A 23,893-nucleotide genomic window follows, 5' to 3' on the forward strand; every position below is an offset into this window, starting at 1 on the left:
GGATAGGATTAGATACACGGCTCAGCAGACAGTATCACACAGGACAGGATTAGATACACGGCTCAGCAGACAGTATCACACAGGATAGGATTAGATACACGGCTCAGCAAAAAGTATCACACAGGAGAGGATTAGATACACGGCTCAGCAGACAATATCACACAGGAGAGGATTAGATACACGGCTCAGCAGACAGTATCACACAGGATAGGATTAGATACACGGCTCAGCAGAAAGTATCACACAGGAGAGGATTAGATACACGGCTCAGCAGACAGTATCACACAGGAGAGGATTAGATACACGGCTCAGCAGACAGTATCACACAGGAGAGGATTAGATACACGGCTCAGCAGACAGTATCACACAGGATAGGATTAGATACACGGCTCAGCAGACAGTATCACACAGGAGAGGATTAGATACACGGCTCAGCAGACAGTATCACACAGGAGAGGATTAGATACACGGCTCAGCAGACAGTATCACACAGGAGAGGATTAGATACACGGCTCAGCAGTCAGTATCACACAGGATAGGATTAGATACACGGCTTAGCAGACAGTATCACACAGGAGAGGATTAGATACACGGCTCAGCAGACAGTATCACACAGGAGAGGATTAGATACACGGCTCAGCAGACAGTATCACACAGGAGAGGATTAGATACACGGCTCAGCAGTCAGTATCACACAGGATAGGATTAGATACACGGCTTAGCAGACAGTATCACACAGGAGAGGATTAGATACACGGCTCAGCAGACAGTATCACACAGGATAGGATTAGATACACTGCTCAGCAGACAGTATCACACAGGATAGGATTAGATACACGGCTCAGCAGACAGTATCACACAGGAGAGGATTAGATACACGGCTCAGCAGACAGTATCACACAGGATAGGATTAGATACACTGCTCAGCAGACAGTATCACACAGGATAGGATTAGATACACGGCTCAGCAGACAGTATCACACAGGAGAGGATTAGATACACGGCTCAGCAGTCAGTATCACACAGGAGAGGATTAGATACACGGCTCGGCAGACAGTATCACACAGGATAGGATTAGATACACGGCTCGGCAGACAGTATCACACAGGATAGGATTAGATACACGGCTCAGCAGACAGTATCACACAGGAGAGGATTAGATACACGGCTCAGCAGACAGTATCACACAGGATAGGATTAGATACACGGCTCAGCAGACAGTATCACACAGGAGAGGATTAGATACACGACTCAGCAGACAGTATCACACAGGATAGGATTAGATACACGGCTCAGCAGTCAGTATCACACAGGAGAGGATTAGATACACGGCTCAGCAGACAGTATCACACAGGAGGGGATTAGATACACGGCTCAGCAGACAGTATCACACAGGATAGGATTAGATACACGGCTCAGCAGACAGTATCACACAGGAGAGGATTAGATACACAGCTCAGCAGACAGTATCACACAGGATAGGATTAGATACACGGCTCAGCAGACAGTATCACACAGGATAGGATTAGATACACGGCTCAGCAGACAGTATCACACAGGGTAGGATTAGATACACGGCTCAGGAGACAGTATCACACAGGAGAGGATTAGATACACGGCTCAGCAGACAGTATCACACAGGATAGGATTAGATACACGGCTCTGCAGTCAGTATCACACAGGAGAGGATAAGATACACGGCTCAGCAGACAGTATCACACAGGATAGGATTAGATACACGGCTCTGCAGACAGTATCACACAGGAGAGGATTAGATACACGGCTCAGCAGACAGTATCACACAGGAGAGGATTAGATACACAGCTCAGCAGTCAGTATCACACAGGATAGGATTAGATACACGGCTCAGCAGACAGTATCACACAGGAGAGGATTAGATACACGGCTCAGCAGACAGTATCACACAGGGTAGGATTAGATACACGGCTCAGGAGACAGTATCACACAGGAGAGGATTAGATACACGGCTCAGCAGACAGTATCACACAGGATAGGATTAGATACACGGCTCTGCAGTCAGTATCACACAGGAGAGGATAAGATACACGGCTCAGCAGACAGTATCACACAGGATAGGATTAGATACACGGCTCTGCAGACAGTATCACACAGGAGAGGATTAGATACACGGCTCAGCAGACAGTATCACACAGGAGAGGATTAGATACACAGCTCAGCAGTCAGTATCACACAGGATAGGATTAGATACACGGCTCAGCAGTCAGTATCACGCAGGAGAGGATTAGATACACAGCTCAGCAGACAGTATCACGCAGGATAGGATTAGATTCACGGCTCAGCAGACAGTATCACACAGGAGAGGATTAGATACACGGCTCAGCAGACAGTATCACACAGGATAGGATTAGATACACGGCTCAGCTGACAGTATCACACAGGATAGGATTAGATACACGGCTCAGCAGACAGTATCACACAGGAGAGGATTAGATACACGGCTCAGCAGACAGTATCACACAGGAGAGGATTAGATACACGGCTCAGCAGTCAGTATCACACAGGATAGGATTAGATACACGGCTCAGCAGACAGTATCACACAGGAGAGGATTAGATACACGGCTCAGCAGACAGTATCACACAGGATAGGATTAGATACACGGCTCAGCAGTCAGTATCACACAGGATAGGATTAGATACACGGCTCAGCAGTCAGTATCACACAGGATAGGATTAGATACACGGCTCAGCAGAAAGTATCACACAGGAGGGGATGAGATACACGGCTCAGCAGACAGTATCACACAGGATAGGATTAGATACACGGCTCAGCAGACAGTATCACACAGGATTGGATTAGATACACGGCTCAGCAGTCAGTATCACACAGGATAGGATTAGATACACGGCTCAGCAGAAAGTATCACACAGGAGAGGATTAGATACACGGCTCAGCAGTCAGTATCACACAGGAGAGGATTAGATACACGGCTCGGCAGACAGTATCACACAGGATAGGATTAGATACACGGCTCGGCAGACAGTATCACACAGGATAGGATTAGATACACGGCTCAGCAGACAGTATCACACAGGAGAGGATTAGATACACGGCTCAGCAGACAGTATCACACAGGATAGGATTAGATACACGGCTCAGCAGACAGTATCACACAGGAGAGGATTAGATACACGACTCAGCAGACAGTATCACACAGGATAGGATTAGATACACGGCTCAGCAGTCAGTATCACACAGGAGAGGATTAGATACACGGCTCAGCAGACAGTATCACACAGGAGGGGATTAGATACACGGCTCAACGGACAGTATCACACAGGATAGGATTAGATACACGGCTCAGCAGACAGTATCACACAGGAGAGGATTAGATACACAGCTCAGCAGACAGTATCACACAGGATAGGATTAGATACACGGCTCAGCAGACAGTATCACACAGGATAGGATTAGATACACGGCTCAGCAGACAGTATCACACAGGGTAGGATTAGATACACGGCTCAGGAGACAGTATCACACAGGAGAGGATTAGATACACGGCTCAGCAGACAGTATCACACAGGATAGGATTAGATACACGGCTCTGCAGTCAGTATCACACAGGAGAGGATAAGATACACGGCTCAGCAGACAGTATCACACAGGATAGGATTAGATACACGGCTCTGCAGACAGTATCACACAGGAGAGGATTAGATACACGGCTCAGCAGACAGTATCACACAGGAGAGGATTAGATACACAGCTCAGCAGTCAGTATCACACAGGATAGGATTAGATACACGGCTCAGCAGTCAGTATCACGCAGGAGAGGATTAGATACACAGCTCAGCAGACAGTATCACGCAGGATAGGATTAGATACACGGCTCAGCAGACAGTATCACACAGGAGAGGATTAGATACACGGCTCAGCAGACAGTATCACACAGGATAGGATTAGATACACGGCTCAGCTGACAGTATCACACAGGATAGGATTAGATACACGGCTCAGCAGACAGTATCACACAGGAGAGGATTAGATACACGGCTCAGCAGACAGTATCACACAGGAGAGGATTAGATACACGGCTCAGCAGTCAGTATCACACAGGATAGGATTAGATACACGGCTCAGCAGACAGTATCACACAGGAGAGGATTAGATACACGGCTCAGCAGACAGTATCACACAGGATAGGATTAGATACACGGCTCAGCAGTCAGTATCACACAGGATAGGATTAGATACACGGCTCAGCAGTCAGTATCACACAGGATAGGATTAGATACACGGCTCAGCAGAAAGTATCACACAGGAGGGGATGAGATACACGGCTCAGCAGACAGTATCACAGGATAGGATTAGATACACGGCTCAGCAGACAGTATCACACAGGATTGGATTAGATACACGGCTCAGCAGTCAGTATCACACAGGATAGGATTAGATACACGGCTCAGCAGAAAGTATCACACAGGAGAGGATTAGATACACGGCTCAGCAGTCAGTATCACACAGGAGAGGATTAGATACACGGCTCAGCAGTCAGTATCACACAGGATAGGATTAGATACACGGCTCAGCAGACAGTATCACACAGGAGAGGATTAGATACACGGCTCAGCAGACAGTATCACACAGGATAGGATTAGATACACGGCTCAGCAGACAGTATCACACAGGAGAGGATTAGATACACGGCTCAGCAGTCAGTATCACAGAGGATAGGATTAGATACACAGCTTAGCAGACAGTATCACACAGGATAGGATTAGATACACGGCTCAGCAGACAGTATCACAGAGGATAGGATTAGATACACAGCTTAGCAGACAGTATCACACAGGATAGGATTAGATACACAGCTCAGCAGTCAGTATCACACAGGATAGGATTAGATACACGGCGCAGCAGACAGTATCACACAGGATAGGATTAGATACACGGCTCAGCAGACAGTATCACACAGGAGAGGATTAGATACACGGCTCAGCAGACATTATCACACAGGAGAGGATTAGATACATGGCTCAGCAGAAAGTATCACACAGGATAGGATTAGATACACGGCTCAGCAGACAGTATCACACAGGACAGGATTAGATACACGGCTCAGCAGACAGTATCACACAGGATAGGATTAGATACACGGCTCAGCAAAAAGTATCACACAGGATAGGATTAGATACACGGCTCAGCAGACAATATCACACAGGATAGGATTAGATACACGGCTCAGCAGACAGTATCACACAGGAGAGGATTAGATACACGGCTCAGCAGTCAGTATCACACAGGAGAGGATTAGATACACGGCTCAGCAGAGAGTATCACACAGGATAGGATTAGATACACGGCTCAGCAGACAGTATCACACAGGATAGGATTAGATACACAGCTCAGCAGTCAGTATCACACAGGAGAGGATTAGATACACGGCTCAGCAGTCAGTATCACACAGTAGAGGACGAGATACATGGTAGGATTAGATACTCAGTCGCCGTCTCGTCTTTCGCTGTAGGGGGCCGGTACATTATTATGGGGCAGATCTACCTCCGGGGGACGCACTTGCCGCCGGTCGTGCTGCGGGCTGTCGGCGGCCGGTTGCGCGCTGGAGACGGGCTGGTGATGAGCGGCAGCAGCTTCATCAGGAGATTCAACCGGAGGACGGACGGCCGGGGGCTGCGGGCCGCGCTCTCCAGATGCACCTAATCGGAGACCCCAGAACGAGCCAGGGTCCAGGCCGCAGTGTCCACGACTCTCCACATGTGTGACATGAAGGGACAGGTATGGGGGTCCCGGACCCTACTCCAGCAGATGAGGTCTGGAGCGGATAGGTCATATAAACCAGAATGTTGAAGATACTTTCCTGAGGGGCCACATGAGACCCCCGACTGTGGTGAGGCTGATCCGCACTCTGCCCGTTATTATTGTATCACTGACTGCTGAGCAGAATCAGATCCGGTGTCTACTGCCCATACCGGTCACCATGGCGATGATTGTTACATGTATCCACACCGGGCGCAGAGAGTCCACACCACTCACTGAGATATATGAAGTTATAACCATATATGATATGACATAATATAACACCCCCCCCCCCCCCCCGAATAATGGAGACCCCTACCAAGAATAATGGAGGTATCATCACTGCTGCTCCCACAGGCCCCCTCCACATACAGTATGATGGACCTCAATGCCCCCACAAGTTCTGATCATTAACAAATAAACGTTCTGCCGCTGCCTCATACTGTGTATTCAGGCTCCGACAGCCTGCCGGCGCCATCTACTGGTATCACCGATACTCAGACACAGTCTCAATACAGCAGGTTGTAGAGTGAGGAAAACGACGACTAGGGCGAGGCCGGCGGGAAAGGGGACCGGGGCGACATTGGGTGAGGCCCGGAGGAAAGGGGACCGGGGACGACAGAGGGGAGCCCGGAGGAAAGGGGACCGGGGACGACAGAGGGGAGCCCGGAGGAAAGGGGACCGGGGACGACAGAAGGGAGCCCGGAGGAAAGGGGACCGGGGACGACAGAAGGGAGCCCGGAGGAAAGGGGACCGGGGACGACAGAAGGGAGCCCGGAGGAAAGGGGACGACAGAAGGGAGCCCGGAGGAAAGGGGACGACAGAAGGGAGCCCGGAGGAAAGGGGACCGGGGACGACAGAAGGGAGCCCGGAGGAAAGGGGACCGGGGACGACAGAGGGGAGCCCGGAGGAAAAGGGACCGGGGACGACAGAGGGGAGCCCGGAGGAAAGGGGACCGGGGACGACAGAGGGGAGCCCGGAGGAAAGGGGACCGGGGACGACAGAGGGGAGCCCGGAGGAAAGGGGACCGGGGACGACAGAGGGGAGCCCGGAGAAAAGGCGACCGGGGACGACAGAAGGGAGCCCATTGGAAAGGGGACCGGGGAAGACAGAAGGGAGCCCGGAGGAAAGGGGACCGGGGACGACAGAGGGGAGCCCGGAGGAAAGGGGACCGGGGACGACAGAGGGGAGCCCGGAGGAAAGGGGACCGGGGACGACAGAGGGGAGCCCGGAGGAAAGGGGACCGGGGACGACAGAGGGGAGCCCGGAGGAAAGGGGACCGGGGACGACAGAAGGGAGCCCGGAGTAAAGGGGACCGGGGACGACAGAAGGGAGCCCGGAGGAAAGGGGACCGGGGACGACAGAAGGGAGCCCGGAGGAAAGGGGACCGGGGACGACAGAAGGGAGCCCGGAGGAAAGGGGACCGGGGACGACAGAAGGGAGCCCGGAGGAAAGGGGACCGGGGACGACAGAGGGGAGCCCGGAGGAAAGGGGACCGGGGACGACAGAGGGGAGCCCGGAGGAAAGGGGACCGGGGACGACAGAGGGGAGCCCGGAGGAAAGGGGACCGGGGACGACAGAGGGGAGCCCGGAGGAAAGGGGACCAGGGACGACAGAAGGGAGCCCATTGGAAAGGGGACCGGGGACGACAGAAGGGAGCCCGGAGGAAAGGGGACCGGGGACGACAGAAGGGAGCCCATTGGAAAGGGGACCGGGGACGACAGAAGGGAGCCCGGAGGAAAGGGGACCGGGGACGACAGAAGGGAGCCCATTGGAAAGGGGACCGGGGACGACAGAGGGGAGCCCGGAGAAAAGGCGACCGGGGACGACAGAGGGGAGAACGGAGGAAAGGGGACCGGGGACGACAGAGGGGGACCGGAGGGAGGAGAATAGAGGAATCCAGCCTGTTCAGCACTGATTGCTCCTGTGCCTCTAGTAATCATCGGGGGGGGGGACTTTTCTAATAGGGGAGATTTCTGAGTGGGGGTTAGAATCCACGCCGAGTGTTTGGCGGCACCAGGCTGTGACGGTCACTCTTCCCCAGCACAGACAACGCGGGCGATGGTCGCAGGAGACATGGCGTCCCCCCCGTTTATTGTGTCATTTACATCCAGGACTTTTAATTTTACATAGAAAAAGAAATCAAAAATTCAGATTGACAAACAATGTACAAAGAATCCCGAAAGTGAATATTCCAGAGTGGGGGGAGGGGGACCCCCGCCCCTCCCCCCCCTGCAACAGTCACCAGCCTTAACAGTCCACGTGGCGGCGCTGCTGAGCGTCCGGGCGCTGCGGTCACACGTCCGGGAGCCTCTCCTTTCATAGAAAGAAACGACTTTTTTTTTCAGATTTTGGGTATTTTTGCCTTTTCTTTCCATTTAATTACAGGAATTTTACTTGTCGGCTCAAACTTCGTCCGTCCGCAGACGCTGGGAGGGGTTTTTTTTTTTTTGTTTTTTTTTTTTTTATAATTTTTCGTTTTAGAAATTTTTTATTTATTTATTTTTTTTTTCGTTTTCGTAAGAAAAAATAATTAAGTCGACAAATGAGCAGGAATAAAAAAAAGGTCTCTGAGCAATAAATAAATACGTCAAAGAGTCTTTGAACGCTAAACCGCTTCTTCACTGAAGAACATGCGACGTTGATCACGGAGCGAGCGCTGCTCCATCGCGGGGAACTCCAGGTCCTCCGCCCCAATCCCAGCAGATTGCCCACCCTCCGGTGAGGACGCCCCCCCCAGGCTCCTCCGTCCGCTCGCCATTTCTCCGCTTCTTCTGTCGCCTTTGTCCTTTGGACAAATTAATCCTCCTCCGCCTTTGCGTCTTCCTGCGGCCGCGATCTTAGGAGGCGGTCTGCAGCTTGTTGTTATGGGACCTGCGCGGTACAGAAGACGGGTCACACCCCAGATACGGTCACTGTAATGTGGGGGGGACGGGGGGGTCCGGCCAACACTCACCTGCTCGCCTTGAAAGCCTTTAGCTTCTGTACGAAGAAGGACTCGAGGACCTCGGCGCTCTGGCAGAAGGTGGACTCGCTGGGGTTGTAGTAGCGGCAGTTGTCAAATATTTTGGTCATGTCGGCCACGAACTCCGTCACCTTCTTGTAGTATCGGCTGCGGATTCTGTCCTCCATGGTGGCCAGGTCTGCGAGACAGAGAGAGGGGGTGAGACGGCGGCGGAAGAGCGAGACGGCAGAGAGGGGGTGAGACGGCGGCGGAAGAGCGAGACGGCAGAGAGGGGGCGAGACGGCGGCGGAAGAGAAAGACGGCAGAGAGGGGGCGAGACGGCGGCGGAAGAGAAAGACGACAGAGAGGGGGCGAGACGGCGGCGGAAGAGAAAGACGGCAGAGAGGGGGCGAGACGGCGGCGGAAGAGAAAGACGGCAGAGAGGGGGCGAGACGGCGGCGGAAGAGAAAGACGGCAGAGAGGGGGCGAGACGGCGGCGGAAGAGAGAGACGGCAGAGAGGGGGCGAGACGGCGGCGGAAGAGCGAGACGGCAGAGAGGGGGCGAGACGGCGGCGGAAGAGCGAGACGGCAGAGAGGGGGCGAGACGGCGGCGGAAGAGCGAGACGGCAGAGAGGGGGCGAGACGGCGGCGGAAGAGCGAGACGGCAGAGAGGGGGCGAGACGGCGGCGGAAGAGCGAGACGGCAGAGAGGGGGCGAGACGGCGGCGGAAGAGCGAGACGGCAGAGAGGGGGCGAGACGGCGGCGGAAGAGAAAGACGGCAGAGAGGGGGCGAGACGGCGGCGGAAGAGAAAGACGGCAGAGAGGGGGCGAGACGGCGGCGGAAGAGAAAGACGGCAGAGAGGGGGCGAGACGGCGGCGGAAGAGAGAGACGGCGGCGGAAGAGCGAGACGGCAGAGAGGGGGTGAGACAGCCGGGGGTGAGACAGACGGGGGAGTGAGATGGCAGAGAGGGGGTGAGAGAGCAGCAAAGCGAGTCGGAAGTGAGGGGGTGAGACAGCGGCGGAGCAAGACAGAAGAGCGGGTGAGACAGTAGTAAAGTCACACGGAAGAGAGGGGGTGAGACAGCGGCGGATCTCTGAGACAGCGGCGGATCTCTGAGACAGCGGCGGATCTCTGAGACAAACGAGACTTGCACACGATTTCTACCCTCGGAGAGAGGTTTGTCCGCAGCCGCCTCGTTATTTATGCTCAGTGGAGGGTGAGAGCGTCAGTGGCTGGTGCCAAATGGCTTCTCTCACCAGTGAGGACCGCAGCTCCGGAGGTTAACAAAACCCTTAAAGAGGCCAATGGTGACGTCAGTAATTGTTGCTGCGGCGTGGGAACCTTCTGCCTGGTGATTTTCCTCCCTGTTTCCAGCTCCCCTCCCCCGCTGAGACCCCGTGATGTGAAGTGCTGGACTGTGACTGCCGCTCTTGGACCCCAGCGGGATCCTGGCCCCGGGGCCCTCACTATTCCCAGTGTTTCCCCGGAAGAGCAAGGACTGTCATCACACACAAGGATCACAACCCTCATCATCTCACTCACCCATTGGCTCCTTGATCACCGCATAATAATCCGGAGCGTCCTCCGGGTCCACGGCTTCCAGGAACGGCCACGCCATCTTATGTGCCTGCAGTAGACAGAAGCGTCAGCGCACGACCCCCAGAGCACAACAGTGAGCGCAGCTCCGGAGTATGACACCAGAGGTAGAAGCATTCATACCTGCAATGACCTGAGCACTCGCTTCAATCCTTCGTAGTCCTTGTCGGTCAGTGGGCTCAGCACCGTCATGGCATCCTCGGTGGACTGACACTCGGGACACACGTACTCATCTATATACTCCGCTTCACTCTGTAAGATCCCGACGCAGCGGCCGTGGAACCAGTTCTGGCAGCGATCACATCCGATGTAAAATCTGCACAGTCCAACACAAGAGCAGGAGGTGAGCGGAGGCCGGAGACGTCGCACAGGACGAGCGGAGACGTCGCACAGGACGAGCGGAGACGTCACACAGGACGAGCTCCAGGAGCGATCTCACGGCTGCTGACACCAAACATCCCTAAAAGCAGAAGCTGCAGAGTCTAGGAGCCCTGTGCGGGCAGCGCTGCAGTGCACAGGACCAGACAGCAGGGGTCGCCAGCAGATCAGTATCCAGGTGTAAAGCAGAGAGAGAGGCGCTGCTCGCAGTTATCAGTCCGGAGGACATGCATCACATTGTGCACAGAGGAGTCATGTTCAGGGGGCACCAGACAATCCGCCCATCAGGGGGCAGCATGCTCTGCTCAGGTTAATGAGGACACTACAGAAATGGGAAGCGGCAAACATCCAACGAGCGCTCGTTAGTAGAGAAAGACCCCGACTCACTGTGAATCATCATAGGGCGTCCTGCAGATACAATACAACTCCTCACTGCTGCCCTCTTGTGAGCGTTTACACTCATTACAGATGTATACATCCACTTTCTGGGCTTCCGTCTCTGTGATGCCAACACATTGTCCGTGATACCAATTAGCACAAAGCTCACAGCCAATATAGAACCTGCAATCAATTCACAGCAGACACCCGACAGTCACTGAGAGAGAAGGCCACACGCAAGACGCCCAAAGCTTCCTTGGTGGATCCTTGGGGCAACACAGGAGCAGCGAGAGCAGGTGGGCGATCCGCGGGGCGACACAGGCTGCGCCGAGAACAGGAGGTGGAATGAATGGGAAACCATGACTGGGGTCTATGCAGAGGGGGAGATTCCCTGCAGATCCCACCCCCAAAATCCCAGCTCATCTCCTCCCAACCCCAGAAATCTCAGCTCATCCACCCCTCAACCCCAGAAATCTCAGCTCATCCATCCCCCAACCCCCGAAATCTCAGCTCATCCACCCCCAACCCCCAAAATCTCAACTCATTCACCCCCCAACCCCCAAAATCTCAGCTCAACCACCCCTCAACCCCAGAAATCTCAGCTCATCCTCCCCCAACCCCCGAAATCTCAGCTCATCCATCCCCCAACCCCCGAAATCTCAGCTCAACCACCCCTCAACCCCAGAAATCTCAGCTCATCCTCCCCCAACCCCCAAAATCTCAGCTCATCCACCCCCAACCCCCAAAATCTCAACTCATTCACCCCCCAACCCCCAAAATCTCAGCTCAACCACCCCTCAACCCCAGAAATCTCAGCTCATCCACCCCCAACCCCCGAAATCTCAGCTCAACCACCCCTCAACCCCAGAAATCTCAGCTCATCCTCCCCCAACCCCCAAAATCTCAACTCATTCACCCCCCAACCCCCAAAATCTCAGCTCATCCACCCCCAACCCCCGAAATCTCAGCTCAACCACCCCCCAACCCCCAAAATCTCAGCTCATCCACTCACCAGACCCCAAAATCTCATCTCATCCACCCCCACTGAAATTTCAACTCATCCATCCCCCAAAATCTCAGCTCATCCAACCCCCGAAATCTCACCTCATCCACCCCCAACCCCCAAAATCTCAGCTCATCCATCCCCCAATAATCGAAATCTCACTTCATCCACCCCCCAACCCCCGAAATCTCAGCTCATCCACCCCCCAACCCCCGAAATCTCAGCTCATCCAACCCCCCAACCCCCAAAATCTCAGCTCATCCATCCCCCAACCCCCATAATCTCAGCTCATCCAAACCCCGAAATCTCACCTCAACCACCCTTCAACCCCAGAAATCTCAGCTCATCCTCCCCCAACCCCCAAAATCTCAGCTCATCCACCCCCAACCCCCAAAATCTCAGCTCATCCACCCCCAACCCCCAAAATCTCAACTCATTCACCCCCCAACCCGCAAAATCTCAGCTCATCCATCCCTGTACCCCCAAAATCTCAGCTCATCCACCCCCACCCCTGAAATCTCATCTCATCCACTCCCCAGACCCCAAAATCTCAGCTCATCCAACCCCCGAAATCTCACCTCATCCACCCCCCAACCCCCGAAATCTCAGCTCATCCAACCCCCGAAATCTCAGCTCATCCTCCCCCAACCCCCAAAATCTCAACTCATTCACCCCCCAACCCCCAAAATCTCAGCTCATCCACCCCCAACCCCTGAAATCTCAGCTCAACCACCCCTCAACCCCAGAAATCTCAGCTCATCCTCCCCCAACCCCCAAAATCTCAGCTCATCCACCCCCAACCCCCAAAATCTCAACTCATTCACCCCCCAACCCGCAAAATCTCAGCTCATCCATCCCTGTACCCCCAAAATCTCAGCTCATCCACCCCCACCCCTGAAATCTCATCTCATCCACTCCCCAGACCCCAAAATCTCAGCTCATCCAACCCCCGAAATCTCACCTCATCCACCCCCCAACCCCCGAAATCTCAGCTCATCCAACCCCCGAAATCTCAGCTCATCCCCCCCAAACCCCAGCTAATCTACCCTCCCCCCAACCCCCGAAATCTCAGCTCATCCCCCCCCAAACCCCAGCTAATCTGCCCTGTCCCCCACCCCTGAAATCTCAGCTCATTCACCCACCAACCCCCGAAATCTCAGCTCATCCCCCCCAAACCCAGCTAATCTACCCTGTCCCCCACCCCTGAAATCTCAGCTCATTCACCCACCAACCCCCGAAATCTCAGCTCATCCACTCCCCAACCCCTGAAATCTCAGCTCATCCACCCCATAACCCCTGAAATCTCAGCTCATCCACCCCTCTACCCCCAAAATCTCAGCTCATCCACCCCCAAATCCACAAAATCTCAGCTCATCCATCCCCCAACCCCCGAAATTTCAGCTCATCCACTCCCAAACGCATGAAATCTCAGCTCATCCACCCCATAACCCCTGAAATCTCCACTCATCCACCCCATAACCCCCTGAAATCTCAGCTCATCCATCCTTCTACCCCCAAAGTCTCAGCTCATCCACCCCCAAATCCACAAAATCCCAGCTCATCCATCCCCCAACCCCCGAAATTTCAGCTCATCCAGCCCCAAATCCACAAAATCTCAGCTCATCCAACCCCCAAAATCTCAGCTCATCCATCCCCCAACCCCCAAAATCTCAGCTCATCCAACCCCCGAAATCTCACCTCAACCACCCAACCCCAGAAATCTCAGCTCATCCACTCCCAACCCCCAAAATCTCAGCTCATCCACCCCAACCCCCAAAATCTAAACTCATTCACCCCCCAACCCGCAAAATCTCAGCTCATCCATCCCCCAACCCCCAAAATCTCAGCTCATCCAACCTCCGAAATCTCAGCTCAACCACCCAACCCCAGAAATCTCAGCTCATCCACCCCCAACCCCCAAAATCTCAGCTCATCCATCCCTCAACCCCCAAAATCTCAGCTCATCTACCCTCACCCCTGAAATCTCATCTCATCCACTCCCACTGAAATTTCAACTCATCCATCCCCCAAAATCTCAGCTCATCCATCCCCCAACCCCCGAAATCTCACCTCATCCACCCCCACAACCCCCGAAATCTCAAGCTCATCCAACCCCCAACACCAAAAATCTCAGTTAATTCAACCCCCGAAATCTCAGCTCATCCACCCCCAGAAATCTCAGCTCATCCACCCCCAACCCCAGAAATCTCAGCTCATCCATCCCCCAACATCTCAGCTCATCCATCCCCCAATACCCAAAATCTCACTTCATCCACCTCCCAACCCCCGAAATCTCAGCTCATCCAATCCCCCAACACCCAAAATCTCAAATCATCCACCCCCAACCCCCGAAATCTCAGCTCATCCATTCCCCAACCCCCGAAATCTCGGCTCAACCACCCCTCAACTCCCAAAATCTCAGCACATCCATCCGCCAACACCCAAAATCTCAGCTCATTGAATCCCCGAAATCTCAGCTCAACCACCCCCAGCCCCGGAAATCTCAGCTCATCCACCCCCAGCCCCGGAAATCTCAGCTCATCGCCCCAACCCCCGAAATCTCAGCTCATCGACCCCCCAACCCCCGAAATCTCAGCTCATCCACTCCCAACCCTGGAAATCTCAGCTCATCCATCCTCCAACCCCTGAAATCTCAGATCATCCACACCGAGCCCCGGAAATCTCAACTCATCCATCCCCCAACACCCAAAATCTCAGTTAATTCAACCCCCGAAATCTCAGCTCATCCACCACCAACCCTCGAAATCTCAGCTCATCCATCCCCCAATACCCGAAATCTCAGCTCATCCAACCCCCGAAATCTCAGCTCATCCAATCCCCCAACACCCAAAATCTCAAATCATCCACCCCCCACCCTTGAAATCTCAGTTCATCCATCCCCCAACATCTCAGCTCATCCACCCCCAACCCCCGAAATCTCAGCTCATCCATCCCCCAACATCTCAGCTCATCCACCTCCATCCCCCAGCCCCCATAATCTCAGCTCATCCATCCCCCAAAATCTCAGCTCAACCATTCCGCAAACCCCAGAAATCTCAGCTCATCCACCCCAAAAATCTCAGCTCATCCATTCCGCAAACCCAGAAATCTAAGCTCATTCATCCCCCAACCCCACAAATCTCAGATCATCCACCCCCCAACCTCAGAAATCTTAGCTCATCCACCCCTAAAATCTCAGCTCATCCACCCCCAATTTTGAAATTTCAGCTCATCCACGCACCAACCCCCGAAATCTCAGCTCAACCACTCCCAACCCCGGAAATCTCAGCTCATCAATGCCCCAACCCCCGAAATCTCAGCTCATCCACCCCCCAACTCCCAAAATCTCAGCTCATCCATCCCCCAACACCCAAAATCTCAGCTCATCCATCCCCCAACCCCTGAAATCTCAGCTCATCCACCCCCCAAAATCTCAGCTCATCCATCCCCCAACACCCAAAAATCTCAGCTCATCCATCCCCCAACACCCAAAAATCTCAGCTCATCCATCCCCCAACACCCAAAATCTCAGCTCATCCATCCCCCAACCCCTGAAATCTCAGATCATCCACCCCGAGCCCCAGAAATCTCAACTCATCCATCAACCCCCAAAATCTCAAATCATCCACCCCCACTGAAATTTCAACTCATCCACCCGCATCCCCTAAAATCTCAAGTCATCCATCCCCCCAACACCCAAAATCTCAGCTCATCCACCGCCAATTTTGAAATCTCAGCTCATCCATTCCCTAACATCTCAGCTCATCCATCCCCCAAAATCTCAGCTCATCCACCCCCCAACCCCCGAAATCTCAGCTCATCCACCCCCAAAATCTCAGCTCATCCATCCCCCAAAATCTCAGCTCATCCATCCCCCAACCCCCGAAATCTAAGCTCATCCACCCTCCAACCCCGAAATCTCAGCTCATGCACCCCAACCCCAGAAATCTCAGCTCATCCATCCCCCAACCCCCAAAATCTCAGCTCATCCATCCCCCAACCCCTGAAATCTCAGCTCATCCACCCCCCAACTCCCAAAATCTCAGCTCATCCATCCCCCAACACCCAAAAATCTCAGCTCATCCATCCCCCAACACCCAAAATCTCAGCTCATCCATCCCCCAACCCCTGAAATCTCAGCTCATCCACCCCGAGCCCCAGAAATCTCAACTCATCCATCAACCCCCAAAATCTCAAATCATCCACCCCCACTGAAATTTCAACTCATCCACCCGCATCCCCTAAAATCTCAAGTCATCCATCCCCCAAAATCTCAGCTCATCCACCCCCCAACCCCCGAAATCTCAGCTCATCCACCCCCAAAATCTCAGCTCATCCATCCCCCAACCCCCGAAATCTAAGCTCATCCACCCTCCAACCCCGAAATCTCAGCTCATGCACCCCCAACCCCAGAAATCTCAGCTCATCCATCCCCCAACCCCCGAAATCTCAGCTCATCCATCCCCCAACCCCCGAAATATCAGCTCATCCATCCCCCAACCCCCGAAATATCAGCTCATCCATCCCCCAACCCCCGAAATATCAGCTCATCCATCCCCCAACCCCCAAAATCTCAGCTCATCCACCCCCCCCGAAATCTCAGCTCATCCATTCTCTAACATCTCAGCTCATCCATCCCCCAACCCCCAAAATCTCAGCTCATCCACCCCCAACCCCCGAAATTTCAGCTCATCCATCCCCCAACCCCCCCGAAATCTCAGCTCAACCACCCCCCAACTCCCAAAATCTCAGCTCATCCATCCCCCAACACCCAAAATCTCAGCTCATCCACCGCCAATTTTGAAATCTCAGCTCATCCATTCCCTAACATCTCAGCTCATCCAACCCCCGAAATCTCAGCTCATCCACCCCCCAGCCCCGGAAATATCAGCTCATCCATCCCCCAAACCCCCGAAATCTCAGCTCATCCATCCCCCAAACCCCCGAAATCTCAGATCATCCACCCCGAGCCCCAGAAATCTCAACTCATCCATCAACCCCCAAAATCTCATCTCATCCACCCCCACTGAAATTTCAACTCATCCACCCGCACCCCTTAAAATCTCAGGTCATCCATCCCCCAACCCCCGAAATCTCAGCTCATCCACCCCCAAAATCTCAGCTCATCCATCCCCCAACCCCTGAAATCTCAGCTCATCCACCCCCAAAATCTCAGCTCATCCATCCCCCAACCCCTGAAATCTCAGCTCATCCACCCCCAAAATCTCAGCTCATCCACTCCCAACCCCCGAAATCTTAGCTCATCCATCGCCCAATCCCTGAAATCTCAATTTATCCACCCCCCAACCCCCGAAATCTAAGCTCATCCACCCTCCAAACCCGAAATCTCAGCTCATCCATCCCCCAACCCCCGAAATCTCAGCTCATCCATCCCCCAACCCCCGAAATCTCAGCTCATCCATCCCCCAACCCCCGAAATCTCAGCTCATCGACCCCCCAACCCCCGAAATCTCAGCTCATCCACTCCCAACCCTGGAAATCTCAGCTCATCCATCCTCCAACCCCTGAAATCTCAGATCATCCACACCGAGCCCCGGAAATCTCAACTCATCCATCCCGCAACACCCAAAATCTCAGTTAATTCAACCCCCGAAATCTCAGCTCATCGACCCCCCAACCCCCGAAATCTCAGCTCATCCACTCCCAACCCTGGAAATCTCAGCTCATCCATCCTCCAACCCCTGAAATCTCAGATCATCCACACCGAGCCCCGGAAATCTCAACTCATCCATCCCGCAACACCCAAAATCTCAGTTAATTCAACCCCCGAAATCTCAGCTCATCCACCACCAACCCTCGAAATCTCAGCTCATCCATCCCCCAATATCTCAGCTCATCCATCCCCCAACCCCCGAAATCTCAGCTCATCCAATCCCCCAACACCCAAAATCTCAAATCATCCACCCCCCACCCTTGAAATCTCAGTTCATCCATCCCCCAACATCTCAGCTCATCCACCCCCAACCCCCGAAATCTCAGCTCATCCATCCCCCAACATCTCAGCTCATCCACCCCCAAAATCTCAGCTCATCCATCCCCCAGCCCCCATAATCTCAGCTCATCCATCTCCCAAAATCTCAGCTCAACCACCCCCCAACCCCAGAAATCTCAGCTCATCCACCCAAAAATCTCAGCTCATCCATTCCGCAAACCCAGAAATCTCAGCTCATTCATCCCCCAACCCCACAAATCTCAGATCATCCACCCCCCAACCTCAGAAATCTTAGCTCATCCACCCCTAAAATCTCAGCTCATCCACCCCCAATTTTGAAATTTCAGCTCATCCACGCACCAACCCCCGAAATCTCAGCTCAACCACTCCCAACCCCGGAAATCTCAGCTCATCAACGCCCCAACCCCCGAAATCTCAGCTCATCCACCCCCCAACTCCCAAAATCTCAGCTCATCCATCCCCCAACACCCAAAAATCTCAGCTCATCCATCCCCCAACACCCAAAATCTCACCTCATCCATCCCCCAACCCCTGAAATCTCAGATCATCCACCCCGAGCCCCAGAAATCTCAACTCATCCATCAACCCCCAAAATCTCAAATCATCCACCCCCACTGAAATTTCAACTCACCCACCCGCATCCCCTAAAATCTCAAGTCATCCATCCCCCAAAATCTCAGCTCATCCACCCCCCAACCCCCGAAATCTCAGCTCATCCAACCCCACCCCTGAAATCTCAGCTCATCCACCCCCAAAATCTCAGCTCATCCATCCCCCAACCCCTGAAATCTCAGCTCATCCACCCCCAAAATCTCAGCTCATCCATCCCCCAACCCCTGAAATCTCAGCTCATCCATCCTCCAACCCCTGAAATCTCAGCTCATCCACCCCCAAAATCTCAGCTCATCCATCCCCCAACCCCTGAAATCTCAGCTCATCCACCCCCAAAATCTCAGCTCATCCAATCCCTGAAATCTCAGTTCATCCACCCCCCAACCCCCGAAATCTAAGCTCATCCACCCTCCAACCCCGAAATCTCAGCTCATGCACCCCCAACCCCAGAAATCTCAGCTCATCCATCCCCCAACCCCCGAAATATCAGCTCATCCATCCCCCAACCCCCGAAATATCAGCTCATCCATCCCCCAACCCCCGAAATATCAGCTCATCCATCCCCCAACCCCCGAAATCTAAGCTCATCCACCCTCCAACCCCGAAATCTCAGCTCATGCACCCCCAACCCCAGAAATCTCAGCTCATCCATCCCCCAACCCCAGAAATCTCAGCTCATCCATCCCCCAACCCCCGAAATATCAGCTCATCCATCCCCGAACCCCCGAAATATCAGCTCATCCATCCCCCAACCCCCGAAATATCAGCTCATCCATCCCCCAACCCCCGAAATATCAGCTCATCCATCCCCCAACCCCCGAAATATCAGCTCATCCATCCCCCAACCCCCGAAATCTCAGCTCAACCACCCCCAACCCCCGAAATCTCAGCTCATTCATCCAACACCCAAAATCTCAGCTCATCCACCCCCAACCCCCCCCGAAATCTCAGTTCATCCATTCCCTAACATCTCAGCTCATCCATCCCCCAACCCCCAAAATCTCAGCTCATCCACCCCCAACCCCCGAAATTTCAGCTCATCCATCCCCCAACCCCCCCGAAATCTCAGCTCAACCACCCCCCAACTCCCAAAATCTCAGCTCATCCATCCCCCAACACCCAAAATCTCAGCTCATCCACCGCCAATTTTGAAATCTCAGCTCATCCATTCCCTAACATCTCAGCTCATCCAACCCCCGAAATCTCAGCTCATCCACCCCCAGCCCCGGAAATATCAGCTCATCCATCCCCCAAACCCCCGAAATCTCAGCTCATCCATCCCCCAAACCCCCGAAATCTCAGATCATCCACCCCGAGCCCCAGAAATCTCAACTCATCCATCAACCCCCAAAATCTCATCTCATCCACCCCCACTGAAATTTCAACTCATCCACCCGCACCCCTTAAAATCTCAGGTCATCCATCCCCCAAAATCTCAGCTCATCCACCCCCCAACCCCCGAAATCTCAGCTCATCCACCCCCAAAATCTCAGCTCATCCATCCCCCAACCCCTGAAATCTCAGCTCATCCACCCCCAAAATCTCAGCTCATCCATCCCCCAACCCCTGAAATCTCAGCTCATCCACCCCCCAAAATCTCAGCTCATCCACTCCCAACCCCCGAAATCTCAGCTCATCCATCGCCCAATCCCTGAAATCTCAATTTATCCACCCCCCAACCCCCGAAATCTAAGCTCATCCACCCTCCAAACCCGAAATCTCAGCTCATCCATCCCCCAACCCCCGAAATCTCAGCTCATCCATCCCCCAACCCCCGAAATCTCAGCTCATCCATCCCTCAACCCCCGAAATCTCAGCTCATCCATCCCCCAACCCCCGAAATATCAGCTCATCCACCCTCCAACCCCGAAATCTAAGCTCATCCACCCTCCAACCCCGAAATCTCAGCTCATGCACCCCCAACCCCCGAAATTTCAGCTCATCCATCCCCCAACCCCCCCGAAATCTCAGCTCAACCACCCCCCAACTCCCAAAATCTCAGCTCATCCACCGCCAATTTTGAAATCTCAGCTCATCCATTCCCTAACATCTCAGCTCATCCACCCCCCAAACCCCCGAAATATCAGCTCATCCATCCCCCAACCCCCGAAATCTCAGCTCAACCACCCCCAACCCCCGAAATCTCAGCTCATTCAGCCAACACCCAAAATCTCAGCTCATCCACCCCCAACCCCCCCCCCCGAAATCTCAGTTCATCCATTCCCTAACATCTCAGCTCATCCATCCCCCAACCCCCAAAATCTCAGCTCATCCACCCCCAACCCCCGAAATTTCAGCTCATCCATCCCCCAACCCCCCCGAAATCTCAGCTCAACCACCCCCCAACTCCCAAAATCTCAGCTCATCCATCCCCCAACACCCAAAATCTCAGCTCATCCACCGCCAATTTTGAAATCTCAGCTCATCCATTCCCTAACATCTCAGCTCATCCAACCCCCGAAATCTCAGCTCATCCACCCCCAGCCCCGGAAATATCAGCTCATCCATCCCCCAAACCCCCGAAATCTCAGCTCATCCATCCCCCAAACCCCCGAAATCTCAGATCATCCACCCCGAGCCCCAGAAATCTCAACTCATCCATCAACCCCCAAAATCTCATCTCATCCACCCCCACTGAAATTTCAACTCATCCACCCGCACCCCTTAAAATCTCAGGTCATCCATCCCCCAAAATCTCAGCTCATCCACCCCCCAACCCCCGAAATCTCAGCTCATCCTACCCCACCCCTGAAATCTCAGCTCATCCACCCCCAAAATCTCAGCTCATCCATCCCCCAACCCCTGAAATCTCAGCTCATCCACCCCCAAAATCTCAGCTCATCCACTCCCAACCCCCGAAATCTCAGCTCATCCATCGCCCAATCCCTGAAATCTCAATTTATCCACCCCCCAACCCCCGAAATCTAAGCTCATCCACCCTCCAAACCCGAAATCTCAGCTCATCCATCCCCCAACCCCCGAAATCTCAGCTCATCCATCCCCCAACCCCCGAAATCTCAGCTCATCCATCCCCCAACCCCCGAAATCTCAGCTCATCCATCCCCCAACCCCCGAAATCTCAGCTCATCCAACCCCCAACCCCCGAAATCTCAGCTCATCCAACCCCCAACCCCCGAAATCTCAGCTCATCCAACCCCCAACCCCCGAAATCTCAGTTCATCCATCCCCCAACCCCAAAAATCTCAGCTCATCCAACCCCCGAAATCTCAGCTTATCCACCCCCAACCCCCGAAATCTCCGCTCATCCACCCCATAACCCCTGAAATCTCAGCTCATCCATCCTTCTACCCCCAAAGTCTCAGCTCATCCACCCCCAAATCCACAAAATCCCAGCTCATCCATCCCCCAAACCCCCGAAATTTCAGCTCATCCACCCACAAATCCACAAAATCTCAGCTCATCCATCCCCCAATACCCGAAATCTCACTTCATCCACCCCCCAACCCCCGAAATCTCAGCTCATCCAACCCCCAACCCCCGAAATCTCAGCTCATCCAACCCCCAACATCTCAGCTCATCCAACCCCCAACCCCCGAAATCTCAGCTCATCCAACCCCCAACCCCCGAAATCTCAGCTCATCCATCCCCCAACCCCAAAAATCTCAGCTCATCCAACCCCCGAAATCTCAGCTCATCCACCCCCAACCCCCGAAATCTCAGCTCATCCACCCCCAACCCCCAAAATCTCAACTCATTCACCCAACCCGCAAAATCTCAGCTCATCCATCCCTCAACCCCCAAAATCTCAGCTCATCCACCCTCACCCCTGAAATCTCATCTCATCCACCCCCACTGAAATTTCAACTCATCCATCCCCCAACCCCCGAAATCTCACCTCATCCACCCCCCCAACCCCCGAAATCTCAAGCTCATCCAAACCCCCGAAATCTCAGCTCATCCAACCCCCAAAATCTCAGCTCATCCCCCCCAAACCCCAGCTAATCTACCCTCCCCCCAACCCCCGAAATCTCAGCTCATCCCCCCCCAAACCCCAGCTAATCTACCCTGTCCCCCAGCCCTGAAATCTCAGCTCATTCACCCACCAACCCCCGAAATCTCAGGTCATCCACCCCCAACCCCCGAAATCTCAGCTCACCCCCCCCCCAAACCCCAGCTAATCTACCCTGTCCCCCACCCCCAAAATCTCAGCTCATCCACCCCCAACCCCCGAAATCTCAGCTCATCCACTCCCCAACCCACGAAATCTCAGCTCATCCACCCCATAACCCCTGAAATCTCAGATCATCCACACCGAGCCCCGGAAATCTCAACTCATCCATCCCCCAACACCCAAAATCTCAGTTAATTCAACCCCCGAAATCTCAGCTCATCCACCCCCAACCCCCGAAATCTCAGCTCATCCATCCCCCAACATCTCAGCTCATCCATCCCCCAATACCCGAAATCTCACTTCATCCACCTCCCAACCCCCGAAATCTCAGCTCTTCCACCCCCCAACCCCCGAAATCTCAGCTCTTCCACCCCCCAACCCCCGAAATCTCAGCTCATCCACCTCCCAAACCCTGAAATCTCAGCTCATCCAATCCCCCGACACCCAAAATCTCAAATCATCCACCCCCCCACCCTTGAAATCTCAGTTCATCCATCCCCCAACATCTCAGCTCATCCAACCCCAACCCCCAAAATCTCGGCTCAACCACCCCTCAACTCCCAAAATCTCAGCTCATCCATCCCCCAACACCCAAAATCTCAGCTCATTCAATCCCCGAAATCTCAGCTCAACCACCCCCAGCCCCGGAAATCTCAGCTCATCCATCCCCAACCCCCGAAATCTCAGCTCATCGACCCCCCAACCCCCGAAATCTCAGCTCATCCACTCCCAACCCCGGAAATCTCAGCTCATCCATCCTCCAACCCCTGAAATCTCAGCTCATCCATCCTCCAACCCCTGAAATCTCAGCTCATCCACCCCCAACCCCCGAAATCTCAAATCATCCACCCCCCCACCCTTGAAATCTCAGTTCATCCATCCCCCAACATCTCAGCTCATCCACCCCCAACCCCCGAAATCTCGGCTCATCCATCCCCCAACCCCCATAATCTCAGCTCATCCATCCCCCAACCCCAGAAATCTCAGCTCATCCACCCCAAAAATCTCAGCTCAACCATCCCCCAACCCCAGAAATCTCAGGTCATCCATCCCCCAACCCCACAAATCTCAGCTC

The 23,893-nt window shown here is 53.8% G+C and overlaps 2 protein-coding genes across 9 annotated transcripts in view; one reads left to right on the forward strand and one right to left on the reverse strand.

Moving 5' to 3' along the window:
- CUNH17orf58 (chromosome unknown C17orf58 homolog) overlaps positions 1-6,443 on the forward strand; it is a 197,063-nt gene extending 190,620 nt beyond the window's left edge. For both annotated transcript variants that reach the window (XM_073660325.1, XM_073660324.1), the window contains exon 5: positions 5,513-6,443. In XM_073660325.1, coding sequence (XP_073516426.1) covers positions 5,513-5,703 — 191 coding nt within the window. In that variant the 3' untranslated portion in view covers positions 5,704-6,443. The remainder of the gene's footprint in view (positions 1-5,512) is intronic.
- Positions 6,444-7,859: 1,416 nt separating this feature from the next.
- Positions 7,860-23,893, reverse strand: part of BPTF (bromodomain PHD finger transcription factor) — a 99,999-nt gene continuing 83,965 nt past the window's right edge. For 5 of the 7 annotated variants that reach the window (XM_073660327.1, XM_073660329.1, XM_073660330.1 and 2 more), the window contains 5 exons: positions 11,107-11,280; positions 10,465-10,657; positions 10,288-10,372; positions 8,756-8,942; positions 7,860-8,673 (listed from right to left, as the gene is read on the reverse strand). In XM_073660327.1, coding sequence (XP_073516428.1) covers positions 8,640-8,673; positions 8,756-8,942; positions 10,288-10,372; positions 10,465-10,657; positions 11,107-11,280 — 673 coding nt within the window. In that variant the 3' untranslated portion in view covers positions 7,860-8,639. The remainder of the gene's footprint in view (positions 8,674-8,755; positions 8,943-10,287; positions 10,373-10,464; positions 10,658-11,106; positions 11,281-23,893) is intronic. The other 2 variants (XM_073660332.1, XM_073660331.1) reach the window with 1 other exon arrangement.

This window comes from Phyllobates terribilis, unplaced genomic scaffold, assembly GCF_046119375.1.
Source record: "Phyllobates terribilis strain yellow unplaced genomic scaffold, ASM4611937v1 Scaffold_25__1_contigs__length_18738178, whole genome shotgun sequence".
NCBI classification, from domain to species: domain Eukaryota; kingdom Metazoa; phylum Chordata; class Amphibia; order Anura; family Dendrobatidae; genus Phyllobates; species Phyllobates terribilis.